Genomic DNA, 18,700 nt, shown 5'->3' on the forward strand with positions numbered 1-18,700 from the left:
ATGTGGGGTGCCGAGTCCCACAAGGAAAACTATATACCTAGCCATTCCCCAGCTAGAACGTTGGACCGTTGGGGAATGACTAGGTATGCCAGTCCCAGGTTTCCTTTAGAATAGAAATGCTTGCCAGTGATAGGGATTGGAGACCTTGCTGCCAGGACCTGTGCCTGACGGGCTTCTCGGGAGATTTTATTCAAATGGAGGCTGGCCTGAGTTCTTAGGGAATCCAGTGGGGTGGAGAGGGCCTGGACTAGTTTTCCCCGTTCCTTTTCTGGGTCACCCTGGCGGCCTGCTAGGACCTACGTCTAAGGATTTCCCCAGCCCAGCACCTGTCTAGGGGCCTCACCCTTCACCCATCCCCACTTCCACCGAAGGCCCCTTCTCCACGTTCCTGGGACGGTTCTGGGCCCTGGGGGGTGCCGCGCAGGCCCCTCTCCACACGGCCATTCTTTCCCGGCCTCCCCCTCCCTTCCGTTTCCGTGGCCGAGCGGCGGCCGGAGGCTGTGGCCCAGCACAGAGCAGGGGGGGCGGGCGGGCAACGGGCCGCAGGCCGCTGCCGCCCGCCCCTTCCCCTCCGCGGGCCCGCCCCGGGGCCTGGGCCAACTGAAACCGCGGGAGGAGGAAGCGCGGAATCAGGAACTGGCCGGGGGTCGGCGCGGGGCTTGAGTCGGTCCACGGCCGCCCCAGGAGCAGCTACCCGCGCCGGTAACTTCAGCCTAGCGGCCCAGCAGGCGACGACGCGCACAGACGTGGGGCGGGAAGCAGGGTGGTAGTGGGCAGGGGCCGGGCAGGCGTCCTGAGAGCCTGACACCCATTTGGGTGGGGGTAGGGGCCGCGGAAGGGCCCGGCGGCCACAGTTACAGGGCTCCAGCCTGTAGGAGGCTCCTGAGGCTCCAGCCCTCCTAGGCTTGGCTCTGTGGAGGGCCTCTAATTGGTTTTTGGATGGAAGGACCTAGGAATGGCCCTGGCGCCAGACTGGTTCCTGCTCCACAATTGGAAAGGGGACCTCTGGCACTAGGGCTTGACTGGGGGCATAGGAAGCAATGAAGGCCAGCCCAAGGTCAGGCTACTGTCCTGTACCTATTGCTGTTTCAGCAGGGTAGGACCCCACCCACCTTCTACCTGTTTGCAGCTCCTCCTGGCCCTGCAACCCTTTTGATCTTGTAGTCCCCAGCCTCTTTGTCCCCTCATTTCATCTCCAGCTGCTGCTTTGCCCCCAGTGATGGCCTATTATCTGTCCCTAGGACACCACTATGGGCTTCTCCTCAGAGCTGTGCAGCCCCCAGGGCCATGGGGCAGTGCAGCAGATGCAGGAAGCAGAGCTTCGCCTGTTGGAGGGCATGCGGAAGTGGATGGCCCAGAGGGTCAAGAGTGACAGGGAATATGCAGGACTTCTTCACCACATGTCCCTGCAGGACAGCGGAGGCCAGAGCCGGAGTAGCGGCCCTGACAGCCCTGTCAGCCAGGTGGGTTTCTGGGATTCCTGTGGGTGCTAGCTACACCTGCCCATCCCCTTCCTTTCCTAAAGCTCTCTGGGATGGAGTTGGCGATTTGGCAGGCCCAGGCTTGGGAGCCATTGTCTACTCTTCCCTGCCTCCCCCATCCTGTGCGTAGTCATGGGCAGAGATCACCAGCCAGACAGAAGGTCTGAGCCGGGTGCTACGGCAGCATGCAGAAGATCTGAACTCAGGGCCCCTGAGCAAGCTGAGCCTCCTGATCAGGGAACGGCAGCAGCTGCGCAAGACCTACAGCGAGCAGTGGCAGCAACTGCAGCAGGAGCTCACCAAGGTGGGTACATAGCAGACAGTCATTTCTGTCATAGTGTGGAGCCTAAAAGGAATGATTTTAAACTAGAACCCCTAGATTAACTGGGGAAGTGGAAGTCCCTGACCACAGGCCTGGCCTCAGGATGGCATGCTCCAGCCTTGCTGTAGCTCCCCACCCCCACCCCCGCCCCCTCACTTGGGCTGGCCTGCAGCACAGCTGGCCTGGCCATGTGTTGTCTGTTCCTAGCCATAGTGCTGGGAATGCAAGGATGGGTGAGGCATGTCACTACCTAGGTGGAGCCCAGGGTCTGTGCTCTGCCTCCTGTATGGATCCCAGAGACAGTGAGAAGAATGAGTGTCTCTCTGTTTGCTTTTAGCTTAGGACTCTTTCTCAGGGCCCCAGAGACAGGGCAGCAGAGTGGCCCCCTCACAGCTGAAATTGGCCTGCCTAGATCTTAATTCCACCAGCTCCTTAATTGTAGGTTGTATGATTGGGAGCTGCTCTTTCTCTGGGTGCTTCAGTCCAAGTATTCACTGTGTCACTGGAACCACACCTCTTGCGCCAGCACAGAGCCTGGCTTTGCCACAGACCCACAGCAGCCCCTGGTGGCCAACCTGGCCTCACACTCCTTCTCGGGAAAATCCCCAGCCGTTTTGAAATTTTTTTTGGTGGCGGGAGGAGACTGGGGATTGAGCCACATCCCTAGACCTATTTTGTATTTTATTCAGAGACAGGGTCTCACTGAGTTGCTTAGCGCCTCACCATTCCTGAGGCTGGCTTTGAACTCGTGATCCTCCTGCCTCATCTGTCCAAGCCACTGGGATTATAGGAGTGTGCCACCACCCCTGACCATTTTTAAATTTGGGCCTCAAAACTTGGGGTCTTCCTGCTTCTGCCTCCTGAGTTGCTGGGATTAGACACTAGGGTCTGCCCTATTTTATAAAGTTTTACTGGAGCACAACCATGCCTGTTTGTTTTCATATCATCTATGGCTACTATAGAGAGAGCTACAATGACAGAATTGAATAATTGCTACAGAGACTTTATGGCTTACAGGCCTGAAATACTTTCTGTCTCTTTAAGAGAAAAGATACTCTAGTTTATACATTTAGCTCAGTTCCAGATGGGGAAACTGAGATTCAGAGAAGATGGATGGAGCTTGTCCAAGGTGTCTCAGCATCTAAACAGGAGAACTGGGATGAGAACTCCACTCTCGGTTGCCATCTATTGTTCTTATTGGCCAGGAACATAATTTGCCAAGCCCAGTACAAAATGACAATGTGGGGCCTCTTTTAAGAAATCATTGGGAATTTCAATATGACATTGCATGGTGTGTTAATGCACATCTATAACCCTAGCTACTCAAGAGGCTGAGGCAGGAGGAGTGAAAGTTGAAGGCCAACCTGGGCAACTGAGTGAGTCCCTGTCTCAAAATTTAAAAGGGCTGGGGATGTAGCTCAGTAGAAGTGTGCTTGTCGAGCCCTGGGTTCAATCCCCACTACCAAAAAAAAATTTTTTTTACAATATGGGAACAGGAGTGCATGCGAACCACACACAAGACCTATCTGCATATGGAGCCATACATGACTATATGGGCTGCATATTCCTGAAGCTGGACCTATATAGTTCCAGGATAGCATTCTTAAGGTATAGAGGGACAGGCCCAGGCCATCTGTCTGCCTCCCGTAGTGGGCTGTCTTTAACTCAGCTGCTCTGTCCCTAAACCTTGCAGCCAGCTTCCTTACGTCTCCAGACCCTTCCAGGAGGATGGGCCTAGATATGCTTCCTGACTCATTGGCAGGACCTTGCCAGGGCTTTACCTCAAGAAGGAATCACCTGTGCTTAGGGACCTTCCTCCTTATTTTGACCATCCCTCTCTCCCCAGACCCACAACCAGGACATTGAGAAGCTGAAAAGCCAATATCGAGCCCTGGCCCGGGACAGTGCCCAGGCCAGGCGTAAATACCAAGAGGCCAGCAAAGGTTTGTGGCTTCCCGTGCTGGCAGGGAGGGAATCCCAAACCAGTGCTCACCTGCCTGTGGGTGTCCCAAAAGTGAGGACTACTTAAGCCCCTATGCTGACACTTTTCTCCACACCTCACTCCCTCCCACCTGCAGACAAGGACCGTGACAAGGCCAAAGACAAGTATGTGCGCAGCCTTTGGAAACTCTTTGCCCATCATAACCGCTATGTGCTTGGTGTGCGGGCTGCGCAGCTGCACCACCAGCACCACCACCAGCTCATGCTGCCTAGCTTGCTGCAGTCGCTGCAGGACCTACATGAGGAGATGGTGCACATCCTGTAAGCCCGCAGTCCCACCCTATCCTTGTAACAGTCCTAAACCCACTACTAGGCCCAGAAGCAGGGCCTAGAAAATTCAATCCTGTGAAAGCATGGACCATGTAATTGAGTGAGGATGGGTCCTTAGCCAGTCGACTTAATCCAAATTACATTATTCTAGGGCCCCTTATAGCAAGTGTATAGTTGCAGCAGCAAGAGAGCTTTAGAGGGTAGCAAAGGGCCAGTGAACCTTCTGCAAAGCAAGAGAGGAAAGAGTCCTAGGGTTTAGTTAAATTCTCTGAGCATTGTTCTACACTCTGGAATGTAGCAGAGAAAAATATAGACAAACATCTGTCCTCAGAATCTTCCATTTTAGTGAAGGGAGGGAGGGAAGAAATAAAATAGGAAGTATGTTACGAGTGATAAGTGCTATGAAAAAAACTAAACTTAGGGAAGAGGGTTAGGAGGGCAGGGGAGGAGCTGCAATTTTAAGTAGAGTGCTCTGAAAAGGCTTCTTTGAGATGGTGATGTTCTGTAATTCCAGCGACTATGAAGAAAGGCAGAAGCATCAAGTCCAGTCTGAGCAACTTACCCAGATACTATTTCAAAATAAAAAGTTAAAAGTTAGGGATTTAGCTCATTGGTAGAGCACTCCTGGGTTCAATCCCCAGTACCACTGAAAACAAAAAGATCATGAGGAGGTGACATCCCAACAGAGAATTAAGAGAGATATGGAGTGAACCATGGGACTCTCTGGAGAAAGACTATTCCAGAAAGAGGGTCAGTGAGTGATTAGGTGCTATAGTGGGAGAGCTTTAGAGGGTAATAAAGAATCAGTGGACTTTCTGCAGAACAAGGGGAGGGGAGAATCAGACATGGACTAGAGGAGCCAAAGGTTGGGGGCTCAATGAGAGGGTTCAGCAGGCCACTGTGAGGTAAACAGCTCTGGGTAAACCATAGTGACATGCTCTATAAAGTTGCTGTGGCTGCTGAGTTAAGAATAGACTTTTAAGGGGTGAGACCAGAGGAGAGAGGTCAGACAGGAGTGTCTTGCATGGATCCTAGCTACAGATCTTGGCTACTGGGCCAAGGTGGTAGCGATGGAGATGAAAAAGTGGTCAGGTCCTGGGTATATTTTGAAGGTAGAGTGGTAGGATTTCCTTATGATTGGAATTAGAGTGTGAAATAGAGGAATCAAGCCTGTCTCTAAGGACTGAGCTTAGAGCTTAGAGTTGCCATTAGCTTGTGTAGAGAAGGATATGGAAGGAAGAGGTTTTGGGGACTGGGAATTCATTTTTAAATGAGTATAATTGGGGTGTCTGAGAGATCAGTGTTCAATGGGACATTTTGGATAGGTGGATGAAGACATGAGGCTGGAGTTCAGGGGTGCTGTGGCTTATACATTTATTGGGGACCCAGAGTCCCAATTTTAAGCTGGCTGCCAGAGTACTTCCTAAGTACCAGACATCTGTATTCAGGATTACTTTGGATCCTTAATGCAACTGCCAGTGTGTACATCACACACATCAGAAAGTAGAAGATCAAGGAGAGGTTAAATAATTTGCCATTAGCTGAGGTGGAGTCAATCCCAGCGCAGCCTCCAAACCCAATGCCCTAGACTGAACCGCCTGCCTCTCCTAGCCTGAGGTCTCCCTGACTGGGGGTTGCATCTCCGGGGCAGGAAGGAGATTCTACAGGAATACCTGGAGATTAGCAGTCTGGTGCAGGATGAGGTGGTCGCCATTCACCGGGAGATGGCTGCAGCTGTTGCCCGCATCCAGCCGGAGGCTGAGTACCAAGGCTTCCTACGGCAGTATGGGTAAGCCCATCCTTGCACCTGCTTGACACAAGGGCTACTGGCCTGTTCACTGACAGGGTCATGTCACCCATAGGTCTGCCCCTGACATCCCACCCTGTGTCACCTTTGATGAGTCGCTGCTTGAGGAGGGTGAACAGCTGGAGCCTGGGGAGCTGCAACTGAACGAGCTAACTGTGGAGAGTGTGCAACACACGTGTGTGGTGGCTTGGCTTCTGGGCCAGGGCGGGCTCCTGACAGACCATGGGTGTCCGTGTGTCAGGGTGGGGAGGAAACTCTGCCCATACTGAGCTATGGCTAGGCAACCAGGCTTGCTTGGCTCTGTAGGGATGCTTGTGGCAAGTGTGGCTCTAACATTGCTCTTCTTGTGGATACAGACTGACCTCTGTGACAGATGACCTGGCTGTGGCCACTGAGACTGTGCTGAACCGAAAGGAGGTGGTCAGTCAGCTGCAGCATGAGCTCCAGAGTGAGGAGCAGAACACTCACCCCCGGGAGCGGTGAGTAGGCCCCCCTGCAGCAGCTCCTGGCCATGCTCTGTTCTGCCTACCCTACCTGCTGCTGCTTCCAGCTGGGGACTGAGCCCATGTCTCTGTCCTACCCTCCTACCTACCCTCTGCCTGCAGGGTGCAGCTGCTAGGCAAGAAGCAGGCACTGCAGGAGGCGTTGCAGGGGCTGCAGGTAGCACTGTGTGGCCAAGCCAAGCTACAGGCCCAGCAGGAGCTGCTGCAGACCAAGCTGGAGCAGCTGGGCCCTGGCGAGCCCCCAGCCGTGCTGCTCCTGCAAGATGACCGCCATTCCACCTCATCCTCGGTGAGCTACCTGCTATTGCCCTTGCCTGCCAGCCATGCCTGCCCACGGGGGCTGTGCTCCTCATTTTTGCCCTCCCCCTCCCCAAGCCTGGCCACCTGCTGACGTCTGTCCCTGGCCTCAGGAGCAGGAGCGAGAGGGGGGAAGGACACCTACGCTGGAGATCCTCAAGAGCCACTTCTCAGGAATCTTCCGCCCCAAGTTCTCGGTGAGTGGCGGTCAGCCTGGTTCATACCTCTGTATGTCCTAAGAGATAGGCCAGATCAGGGGTCTCAGACATACTCCTCTAGGCTCCCTCCTTGGTGATCTGAATCCAGGGGTGCTTACCCCTGAGCCGAATCCCAGCTGTCTTTATTTTATTTTATTTTATAATATTTTTTAGTTTTAGGTGGACACAATATTTTTATGTGGTGCTGAGGATTGAACCTGGTGTCTCATGCATGCTAGACAAGCACTCTACCACTGAGCCACAACCCCAGCCCTGTCTTTATTTTTTATTTTGAGACAAGTTCTCACTATGTTGTTTAGGGCCTTGCTAAATTTCTGAGAATGACTTTGAACTTGTGATCTTTCTACTTCAGCCTCCTGGGTTTTAGGCAAGCAGGCACTGCAGGAGGTGCTGCAGAGGCTGCAGGTAGCACTGTGTGGCCAAGCCAAGCTGCAGGCCCAGCAGCTTGAGGTGTCCATGTCTTCCTTAGGAGTCCTGGCTGCTGATGCCCCCAAATCCTGCTACCCCTGTACTCCTTCCACCACCCCCCCCCCCCGTGTACTGCAGGGACCAGCAGCTTTGGTTAACCCAGGGCTCTACTTGCTCCAGGAGTGGGCAGGGACCTCTGTGGCCTGGAGGAAAAGGCACCAGTTTGGTTTGGGACTGCTAGTCTGGGCTTCCCATCCCAGTTCTTCCCCAGAGTGATCCAAGGGCCCACAGATGGCTCTGTGTGCCACTCCCTGTGATTGTAAGGACTGAGAGCTTATTGGATGGGGGAGAGATACCCTTTGTCCCAGTGGCTTTCCCTGGCAAGCTGGCTGAGTGACCCCACTTGCTTCTCCCCTTCCCAGCTTCCTCCACCGCTACAGCTTGTTCCAGAGGTGCAGAAGCCCCTGCATGAGCAGCTATGGTACCATGGGGCCATTCCACGGGCAGAGGTGGCTGAGCTGCTGACACACTCTGGGGACTTTCTGGTGCGGGAGAGCCAGGGCAAGCAGGAGTATGTGCTCTCAGTGCTGTGGGATGGCCAGCCCCGGCACTTCATCATCCAGTCCTTGGACGTGAGTGAGGCTGGGACCTGAGCCTTCCCTTTTCCTTCCCAGTGGAATGATTTTGAGACTGATAACCTCTAGAGGGTAGGGAGTAGCTGCTATGTCTTAGATGCCTCCCTAGCTGAGCTGGAAGGAACTATCAAGAGGACCAAGTCTTTGCAATGTAATAGAGGCTTAAGCATTATCCTCCACTAAGGAGGGGAGCAGAGTTGTGTCCCACATGCTCATATCCTTTCCATAGGCCTCTCTGCCTCTTGTCCCAGGCAGGCCCTTTCTCCCCTGCTGCTCTTCCTGCCTTCTGCCAAGACTCAGGCCCCCTCAGCAATGGAACCTGCTGACCCCAGTCACTCTGTTCCACAGAACCTGTACCGGTTAGAAGGGGATGGCTTCCCCAGCATCCCATTACTCATTGACCACCTGCTGTGCTCCCGGCAGCCTCTCACCAAGAAGAGCGGTGTTGTCCTGTACAGGCCTGTGCCTAAGGTGAGCCTGTGCCAAACCTGGCTGTGCTACTTGTGGTAAGGCTTGACCATGGGTCAGGACCCTCCAGAGTAGGAGCAGTAAGGACCTGCTGTGTCTTTGGTCTACGAGCAGAATGTGAAGGGAGCCCTCACTCCACAATTTGGCCAGATTTCTAGGTTTGGAATGTCAAGGCCACTCCCACTCCAAAGGCTGTGCAAAGATGACTGGTGCTCACTTGGTGAAGGCACCTGGCTGCTCCCTGGAGTCACCTGAGCATGATCCTGATATTCAATTGTACTAGACAGACCAACACACTAAAGCTCCAAGAAATGAAAGATAGTGTCAGTTGGAGAGCTGTTCAGTCCTTCCCAGAGCCCAGCATCCCCTCTCATCATTGATTTCTGACTTTCTAACTCCTTTTCCCCAGGACAAGTGGGTACTAAACCATGAGGACCTGGTGTTAGGCGAGCAGATTGGGCGGGTAAGTTGGGCCTCCACTAGGAGGATGCTCTACCAGCGCCCCCTCCTGGCTTGCTCTTTTTCTCCAGCCCCACTGCTTCCTAACCATTGCCATGCCCTGTCCTCCAGGAAGTAGAGTACCCACCCCCAAACTCCCCAGAAGACAGCTCTGTCATTGGCACCTCCACCCCAGCTCCTCCTCAGAGGCCTCTTGCATATGTGGAAAGATACTCTTTAATATGAACTGTAAAATATCTGCCTGGAAAGGAAGTCACTTTCCTAAAAATCAAAATGTTTTTCAAACACAAAGGAAAGTGTTTTTTTAATTTTCCATGTCATTTCTCTTGGAGAATGTGGCATGTCACAGGTGGCTTTTCCTGCCCATCCTCTCTCAGTTCCCTAACTAGGGAGTAAACTCCTAGAGAGCTAGAGTGAGCAATTGTGAATGTGGGGGCTGAATGTAGAGGGGGCAGGAACAAGGTGGGTATCCCCCTGAGTGGAGAAAGGACAGTGGCATAGGGAAGCCTTGGTAGGAGCCCTAGACCATTTCAGGGGAACTTCGGTGAAGTATTCAGCGGACGCCTGAGAGCTGATAATACTCTGGTGGCAGTGAAGTCTTGTCGAGAGACACTCCCCCCTGACCTCAAGGCCAAGTTTCTGCAGGAAGCAAGGTGGGTGACAAAATAAGGACAACCAGAGGTTCCATATATGAAAGTGTCCCCTGTGCATGGCCAGGCATAAAATGCTTGACTTCTGTGGTGTCATTTAATCCTCTTGCCCCCTCACAGTTGGGTGGCACCCCCCATAGTGCCAAGAGGTAGAGGCTGCCAAGGCTACACATCTAGGGCTGTTGGCCTCCAGAGGTTAAGCTTTTCTCTCCAGCCCTTCTCCCATCCTCCCTGGGGTTTCTGGAGGAGATGGAAGGTGGGCCCAGGCCACATGGTGCCTAAGCCGAAGTGCCCTGCAGGATCCTGAAGCAGTACAGCCACCCCAACATTGTGCGTCTCATTGGTGTCTGCACCCAGAAGCAGCCCATCTACATTGTCATGGAGCTTGTGCAGGGTGAGCAGGGTTGCTAATCTCCAGGGTGGGGAACTCAGCCTGGCAAGGTGGCTGCCCCCCCAGGAGGCTCATAGCCGCCCCCACCTCCAGGAGGAGATTTTCTGACCTTCTTGCGGACAGAGGGAGCCCGCCTGAGGGTGAAGACTCTGCTGCAGATGGTGGGGGATGCAGCTGCAGGCATGGAATACTTGGAAAGCAAGTGTTGCATCCACCGGTGAGTGGGCTACAGCCCTGATGCCCCTAGTCAGGAAGAGCTGTCATCCCTGAACCCCTTGGTTATCAGGCTTCAGCTCCAGAGGTGGAGTCAGCCTCTCCTGATAGACTAGCCTGGGACAAGCAGCAGCTTCTATCCATGACTTTGGAGGGCTTGGCCCAGGTAAGGCAGGAAACATTAGCTAAATGAGACCCTGACCCTGCTTCACCCAGGGACTTGGCTGCTCGAAACTGCCTGGTGACAGAGAAGAACGTTCTGAAGATCAGTGATTTTGGGATGTCCCGAGAGGAAGCTGATGGAATCTACGCAGCTTCAGGGGGTCTCAGACAAGTCCCTGTGAAGTGGACCGCACCCGAGGCCCTTAACTATGGTATCTGGCCCTTTCCAGCCCTGCTTTGCAACATTGAAGATTAGGCATGGGTGGAATCTTACTCTATGGATGTGGACAGCTCTCTCATGCTGCCCACCTCCTCTGCAGGCCGCTACTCCTCTGAGAGTGATGTGTGGAGCTTTGGCATCTTGCTCTGGGAGACCTTTAGCCTGGGGGCCTCGCCCTATCCCAACCTCAGCAATCAGCAAACACGAGAGTTTGTGGAAACGGGTAAGGCAAGCCTGTGTGTGACAGCAACCTTAGGGCCACACCCTCTTTCCCATGCTCCACTAGGACACCTCTTCTTCCCTTAACTTCCTAACCTTCCCACTGGGGCAGGATAAGAATAATCCCGGAGCTGCCACTGAGCAGAGCACCTGTTAATACTAGGCCAAAAGTTACTTCATTTACTCCTTGCCACACATAAGGTGGAGATTAATATGTTCCTTTTGTAGATAGAAAAACAGGCTTGCAGAGATCACACAGTAGCACATAGTGGGAACACAGGCCTCAGCTGGGCATGGTGGTGCATACCTGTAATCCCAGTGACCTGGGAGGCTGAGACAGAAGGATGGCAAGTTTGAAACCAGCCTCAGCAGCTTAGCAAAACCCTCATCACCTTAGTGAGATCCTGTCTCAAAATAACATTAAAAGGGCTGGGGATGTAGCTCAGTGATAGAATGCTTGCTTAACATGCATGAGGCCGTGGGTTCAATCCTTAATACCTTAAAAAAAAAAAATCCAACCTCTGTTTCTTGAGGTTTTGTTGAACAAAAGTGGCTTTAGGGACAGTACATCTTCATCAGCTCCTGTTGCTCACAGGCTGCCCCAGGAACCCTTCCTCATGCCTAGTGTGCTGTGCCTGTCCTCACAGGGGGTCGCCTGCCCTGCCCAGAGCTGTGCCCTGATGCTGTGTTCAGGCTCATGGAGCAGTGCTGGGCCTATGAGCCTGGGCAGCGGCCCAGCTTCAGCACCATCTACCAGGAGCTGCAGAGCATTCGAAAGCGGCATCGATGAGGCTGGGACCCCCTTCTCAAGCCAGTGGCTTCTTCAGGCAAGAGTGTATCTCCTCGGCAGCTCCCGTTCACACTGTTGAACAGCTCTCCATGTTCTTGCACTCCAGTCACCAGCAGCTGTGCTGTGAAAAGTATGCAGCCCTGTGTTGGCTCTGTGTCCCTGCTCTTGCCAGGGCTTCCTCTCCCAGGAAGAAATAATAAAACCACTTTTATCCATCCAGTACTCTTGGCATGTGTGGTCCTCTGGAGGGCACATCTTAGAAGGCCTGCAAGACCTCTGTAGTGGCTGTGAGAAGAAAGAGGATAGGCAGAACTCATGGAGCAGAGCTGATATAATTTGGTGGCAGCTGGATGTGGGACATGGCAGAGGGTAAGAGCTGAGGGTATTATACATGCGTTGGCTAGATCCAGATGGTGGCACTGTTCCCCAAAACAGGATCTCAACAAGAGGAGCTGTGCTGTGGGGAGGACGGAGGATGTTGAGTTCAGAGATGTTTTGCTTAGGGGCCTGTGGAGATAAAAAGTATGCAGATCAGTCTGAAAGCCCAGATGGAGGTAAAGGCTGGCAACAGAGATATGAAAGTCATCAGCTTATAAATGTTAGAGAGTAACTGAAACTGTGGATGTGTATAACAGTCACATACAGTTCAAGAAGAGCTGGGAAGAGAGGGAAGGTTAGGGTTCCACTCCAGGAGACTGATGTGGCTGAAGAGAAAGAAATGCCTTTTCTAAGGAGTTCATCTCTCAAGAGTTTCTTGGGGCTGGGGTTGTATCACAGTGGTAAAGCACTTGCCTAGCATGTGTGAGGCACTGGGTTTTGAGTCTCAGCAATACATATAAATAAATGAAATAAAGGTCCATTGACAACTAAACTCTTAAAAAAAAAAAAGATTCCTGAGCAATGGGATGGCAGATTGGGGAGCCCTTACTGGGAGGGGTTCCACTGAAATCTGTAGTCATCTGAAACATTCCCAGTAGAAACAGTGAAGGTTGAGACAATGTAGGCCAGGTATGGGGGGCGGCACATGCCTATAATCCCTGCAACTCCAGAGGCTGAAGCAAAAGGATCGCAAGTTCCAGGCTAGCCTCAGCAACTTTGTGAGACCTGCTCAAAATAAAAAATAAAAAGGGCTGGGGATATGGCTCAGTGGTAGAGCATCCCCAAGTTCAATACTCTGTACCATAAGTAATAAATAAGTAAAGTAATAGGGCTGAACTAAAAAAAGAAAGAAAATGAGAAAGATTTATAATACAAGAAAACAAGTAATATAAACCATGAAGTAAAATAGCCATCCCTCAAGGAAGTTAGGAAAATGGACAATATAAGTTTTCAAAGAGATAAAAGAGAGCCCTGTAATTTGTTTAAAAAGAGGAAATTGACGGTTGGAGGTGTAGTTCAGCACTTTCCCAAAATTCATGAGGACCTGAGTTCAATCCCTAACACCAAAAAAAAAAGAGGAATCCCATCATTGTGTACAGTTATAATGCACCAATAAAAATTTGTAAAAAAATTTTTAAAAAGGATGCGCTGGGATTGTAGCTCAGTGGTAGAGTGCTTTCCTAGCATGCATGAGGCACTGGGTTCGATTCTCGGCACCACATAAAAATAAACAAAGACATTCTGTCCATCTATAACTACAAAAAATTAAAAAGAAAAGGTAGAATTAAAAAATTTTTAAAAGGAAATTAAGTTGGAGTGTGATTAAGTGAAAATAGTAATAGAAATAATTTCTCCAATGGAAGTGGTTAAAAAAACAGAACTAAAGAACTGCTTCTGGGTAGGCTGTGGTAGGTCTCTGTGGGCTATGCCCCTCCCTCCATTGCAACAGCTGGGAAAAAGCAGATAAGATGGAAATGATCTTATTTTTAAAGAGAATGGAGAGTGGTGGAAGAAATGAAGACCAGATGACCCACAATTTCAAGGGAAAGAATGCTTCCAAGGTCAGTTAGTGATAGGCAGCCATTGTCTTCCCTAAGGTGTTCATTGATTTGGGTCATCAGTAAGAGTTGGTCTTGGTCTCTCTTCCTTGTATCTGCCAGAGTTTGAACCTCTGTATGTTGGGAGTCTATAAAGTCCTGAAAATCTCTGAAGAGCAGAATTTGAAAGAGCTAAGAGAAAAAAAGACAGGCCAGACTTTCCATTGAAATCTTAAGAGGGCTACCCTCAAGGGACAGAGTGATCAAAGGCAACTAGTCGCTCAGAAATGTACTGAGATCCACTTTTACTAGGAGCAACAAAAGATTTGGCGAAAAGTCTAATTGACTATAGAAGTATGAATCATCCAAGTGAGGGTTCTCGAAAGATCTCCTGAATGGGAAGGAACAGAAGTTGTGTGGATACTTTAGGACTGACCCCATGCTCCAGGCCATTTTTGGCCACAATCATGACAAAGGAAGGAGGAAAAGATAAAGAGAAAATCAGGGCTTGTTGCACTGGGTCTTTATAGTTGTCATGACATAGTTGCCTATCTGAGATGAGTTCCTATCATCTGAATAGTACTGGAGGAGGCTGCCACTATTATGCCACTGTGACCTCAGCCTGAATTCATAATGGAGATCATGAGTGCCCAGATGATGAAATAGTCATCCTCATCAGACTACACATTTTAATTGACATATCAGGCTGTGGAGGGAAAATTAATCTTCTCTTACACCCTGGGGATATTTTTCAGAAAACTATTCAGCTATCAAGCAACACCTTTCCCACAATGGAAGCCTTGGGAAAGGCCCAGATAATGCACTATAGACCAAGATAGGGGAGAAACCATCTAAAAGGACACATTGATCTGGCTGTTACATCAGGTGGTCCCTGAAGAGGCAAGTGATGATTCTACCTATGAAGGAATATTCTATTTCTCACAGGGCTCTGGGAGGGTTATGGGACTTAAAGATTTGGGCTATTTACTGGACCAGCTTTAACATTTCCTGTGGACTGACAGGAGGGACATCAAGCTGAGGTTTGTGCTGTTGGGACTACTGTTTGACCCACCACTCTCAGCACTATCCCTTCCCCACTGCTCAAACAGGCTAAGTTGGAGGACCAGGTCCTTGGAGTGGGATTTAGACAGGAACAAATGCTCACCATCTAGACCTAGCCAAGTGGCTACTGCAAAGCAATAAAGAACAGTGGGTGGAGAGAGCCTGAGTGGCCAGTACAAAAGGCCCCTGACTTTGGCATCTTATGGATTATTTCATATCACAGAGCTCATTGTACAGACCGAAGTCACCTAGTATGCAGAGTACTCATGTCAATTTTTGTTTTGTTTTTCGGTACTGGAAATTGAACCCAGAGTATCTTTACCACAGCCCTTTTAATTTTTTATTTTAAGACAGTCTCACTAAACTGTTGAGGCTGACCTTGAACTTGCAATTCTTTTGCCTCAGATATGTGAGTCACTGGGATTACAGGCTATTAATACCTTTTTGGTTTTTTTTTTAAATATTTTTTTAGTTGTTAATGGACCTTTATTGTATTTATTTATTTATATGTGGTGCTTGGAATTGAATCCAGGGCCTCACACATGCCCAGTAAGTGCTTTACCACTGAGCCACAATCCCAGCTCCTACTAATGCCTTTTTGATCATTCCACTGCATGTGGAAGATGAAAACTACTTTACCCTCATTGGCTTGAGTTACAACGAATCTTTTTTTTTAATAAGTTATTTTTTTAAAAAATATTCTTTTAGTTATAGGTAGACACACAATATATTTTCTCATTTTTATGTGGTGCTGAGGATCGAATCCAGTGCCTCATATGTGCTAGGTGAGCACTCTCCCACTGGACCACAACTCCAGCCCACATCTTTTTAAAAAAAAACAACAACATCAAATTGAATGCTTCCTTTATTTTTATGTGGTGCTGAGAATCAAACCCATTGCCTTGCAGGTGCCAGGCACTCTCCCACAACCCTAGCCCAACAATGCATCTTTATAGTATTGCCACAGAGGTACCTGCATTCCCCTATGATTTGCCACCAACTGATAGGCCAGCTGGCCAGACATAGAGAAGTATATGAGATCCCATCAGAAGTATATTAGTATGACTATGTTGATAACATCATACAGTTAGAGAATTAATTTGTACAAACTTCCTTAGATTGGATGGGCTGACCAAAGCTGAAAAATTAACCTGATACAGAGGCCAGACATGAAAGTTCTTGGGCACCATGTGGACCCATACCCAGAGGACAATTCCCAAGAAAAAAAAGAAAAAGAACAAAACAACTGGCCTTAAAACTTCCAGCAAACCAAAGGAGGTAAAACATCCGATGGGCATGTCTGAGCATGAGAGATGGTTTTATCAACAGGATGTATTCAGCCCACTACACATGGTTACCCAAAAGGTACCACCTATGAGTGGGGCCCTGAACACCAGGCTTTTGGATGAAAAGTGTCAATGACTGACAACTACACAGACTAGAACCCGTGGAAGAAGGACATCACCTGGAGGCAAAGGCATCTGTGGGTTTTAGGACACATGGCACTTGTCTGATAAACCAGTCCTTTTAATTAATTAATTTATTTTGAGACAGGGTCTTGCTAAATTGCCCAGGCTGGCCTCAACCTTGGATCATCCTGCCTCAGCCTCCCAAGAGTGTGCCACAATGCCAGATTGCTTACCAAGCATTATTCACTAAAGAGGAAGTGTTCCAAGAAAAGAATGAACCAGGCATCTGTGGAATCTCTTTCCTCCATAAAAAGAGGCCAGGCTAGGCCATGTGCAGTGGTACAGACCTATAATCCCAGCATCTTGGAAAGCTGAGACAGGAGAATCATGAGTTCAAAGCCAGCCTCAGTTACTGGGAGGCACCAAGCAACTCAGTGAGATCCTATCTAAATAAAATACAAAATAGGGCTGGAGATGTGACCAGTGGTGGAGTGCTCCTGAGTTAGAAAAAAAAAAAAAAAGGTAAAGGTGTGGCTAACCCTGAGACAAAGACCAAAGACTGCCAGTATCTTGGGTTTCTTGGGTCTGAAGTACATTGAGTCTCCTGAGAACCTGGACATGACTTAAGAACTGACAGCCCAGTTAATGTACAAAATAGCTGCTGCTGTGCAGCCACAGAAATAACAGTTTAAAAATTTGCATGGAAAAGGGAATTCTACCCAATAGCAGAGATTTAGGCTGTGGTGCTTGGTATGAGAAAACACCTCTCACGGTGAACCTCACTATGGTTTCACTGACTCATGAGCAATAGCCAATGAGCTAGCCTGGAAGCAGTATAACTGGTTAAGTCCCAAATCCTATAGAAGTTGGAGAGACTCTGGCAATAGATTGAGTGGGACACACGTCCAAGAGAGATGCCCATGGAAAAGGACCCTTTGTCAAGAATGTCAATGGAAGCAACCAGCTGGCCAGATCTCTCAAATAGAAGCCACAGCCACTATCACATAGGATATGATATTTTGTCTATGGCTAGGGCCAGAATAAGCACTTGTGATCCCAGAATGTGAAGCCAAAGAAGTCCTTCTAATGTGCCTAGATACTCCATATAGTTGAGTGGCAAAGAGAACTCCAGAGCACATAATCTGGTTACTTCACTGGCCCTGACAAATAGACTAGATGGGCCACCTATTTCCACCTTGAGGGTACCACTAGAAGTTGATTGCAATATATAGGTATTTCCAGGTATGGCACAGTAATTCCCATTATGCACTGTGGATGTAGGCCATATTGTTTGGAGTCCTAAGTGGACAATGTCACATATTTGTATTCTTCAGACACATCCAATTAGGCAAGGAAGCTGCTTGCCTTTATAACCAAGAGTACCCAGCAGTGGGGAACCACTTGGGACATTGATGGACATTTTATGCCCTGTGTCACTGACAGGTAGCAGCAACAACAAAACACAAAATGGATTCGGGGTGGGTACTGGGCATCAATCCCACCAACATTCTACCATTGAGTAAATCTCCAGCCCTTTTTTACTTTCTGTTTTAAGATGGGGCTCTTACTAAATTTCCCAGACTGGCCTTGAACTTGTATTTCACTCACCTCAGCGTCCTAAATTGCTGGGATTACAGGTGTGCACTACTGCACCCAGATAAAACATAGATTGAATTTCTTAAAAGATCAACTAAAAAAGATAAAAGGACAACTAAAGCTCAACTCTCAAGGGAGCGCGCGCACACACACACACACACACATACACACATAAAGTAGGCAGTTTGTATTCTTTTTTTTTTTTCATGTTCCTCCCCACCCTATGCTGGGGATTGAACCACTGAGCTACATTCCCAGCCCTTTTATAAAAATTTCAAGCTGAGGGTGCTGGCACATGCTTGCAATCCCAGCAGCATGGGGCAGCGGGTGGTGGGGTTGAGACAGGAGGATCACAAGTTCAAGGCCAGCCTCAGCAACTAAGAGAGTCCCTAAGCAACTTAGTGAGATCCTATCTCAAAATAAAAAATAAAAAGGTTGGAGATGTAGCTCAGAGGTTTAGCACCCCTGGGTTCAATCCCTGGAACGAACACACACACACACACACACAAATTTAAACAGAACACAAGGTCTCACTAAATTGCCCAGGCTGGCCTAGAACTTGTGATCTTCCTGCCTCATCCCCCAGAGTTGCTAGGATTACAGGATGGGCCACCACACCCAGCCAGGCAATGTCTATTCTCACTGTGGCAATTTCCAGGATGGGTAGTTCTTATTAAATAAAATGTTCAGCTTAAAGGCTGGGATGGGGAGAAGAGACCCCAATTGGTTGTAAGAGACCCAAATCACATATTTCTCACTTTTCCATTTTCCCTCTCATGCCTGCCTTCAGCAAATTAGGCTACTGGAACCTATGTAGGCAAAGGAGAGCTGGGGGCGGTGGGGGGGGGTGGGTTGGAAATTCTAACCAGGTGCTTCTCTCACTACCCTGTCAAACACAAACTAGAGTAAGAGTATACTCTCTAGCATGAAAGATGGTAGACAGCCATCTTGCCCTGGGCATCATGCTGGTCATTCAGGGCGGCATCTATGTGGTTGCCAACATTTCTTGCCACACTTGGCTTAATGAACTAGAAAAGGTGGACTAGTTTCTGAATTTAGAGGGAAAGCCAGGTGATGCTAATATCCATACCCAGTGGCATCTGGAATAATTCTAAAATGGGGAGCCTGACTATGGTCTTCCAAGTGAGCCTGATGATCCTGCTGAATCAGAGTGTTGGTCACTGTTGCTTTATGTTGCTTCAA

At 49.5% G+C, this 18,700-nt stretch overlaps 1 protein-coding gene across 5 annotated transcripts; it reads left to right on the plus strand.

Moving 5' to 3' along the window:
* The first annotated feature begins 509 nt into the window (after positions 1 to 509).
* Positions 510 to 11,733, plus strand: Fes (FES proto-oncogene, tyrosine kinase). 5 transcript variants are annotated; one of them, XM_040275101.2, is made up of 19 exons: positions 511 to 702; positions 1,242 to 1,463; positions 1,612 to 1,785; positions 3,650 to 3,746; positions 3,882 to 4,065; positions 5,726 to 5,863; positions 5,937 to 6,056; positions 6,238 to 6,360; positions 6,487 to 6,673; positions 6,795 to 6,878; positions 7,730 to 7,939; positions 8,291 to 8,413; positions 8,820 to 8,873; positions 9,404 to 9,522; positions 9,819 to 9,913; positions 10,004 to 10,127; positions 10,340 to 10,497; positions 10,577 to 10,728; positions 11,320 to 11,434. In XM_040275101.2, the coding sequence occupies exons 2-19, from the start codon at positions 1,251 to 1,253 to the stop codon at positions 11,347 to 11,349; spliced, it is 2,385 nt and encodes a 794-aa protein (XP_040131035.2). In that variant the 5' UTR covers positions 511 to 702; positions 1,242 to 1,250; the 3' UTR covers positions 11,350 to 11,434. The 5 variants fall into 5 exon arrangements, 4 of the variants coding, with proteins under 4 accessions (XP_040131035.2, XP_040131032.2, XP_040131034.2 ...); XM_040275098.2 differs by having other exon boundaries at positions 512 to 702; positions 11,372 to 11,733; XM_040275100.2 differs by having other exon boundaries at positions 512 to 702; positions 10,606 to 10,728; positions 11,320 to 11,552.
* The last annotated feature ends 6,967 nt before the right edge of the window (positions 11,734 to 18,700 follow it).

This window comes from Ictidomys tridecemlineatus, chromosome 5, assembly GCF_052094955.1.
Source record: "Ictidomys tridecemlineatus isolate mIctTri1 chromosome 5, mIctTri1.hap1, whole genome shotgun sequence".
Taxonomy (NCBI): domain Eukaryota; kingdom Metazoa; phylum Chordata; class Mammalia; order Rodentia; family Sciuridae; genus Ictidomys; species Ictidomys tridecemlineatus.

Coding starts and splice junctions, on each gene's coding strand:
- Fes (XM_040275098.2), top strand. CDS start 1,251: ATGGGCTTCTCCTCAGAGCTGTGCAGCCCCCAGGGCCATGGGGCAGTG. Junction 1,786..3,649: donor TGCAGCAGGAGCTCACCAAG/GTGGGTACATAG, acceptor CTCTCTCCCCAG/ACCCACAACCAGGACATTGA. Junction 6,057..6,237: donor GTGGAGAGTGTGCAACACAC/GTGTGTGGTGGC, acceptor TTGTGGATACAG/ACTGACCTCTGTGACAGATG.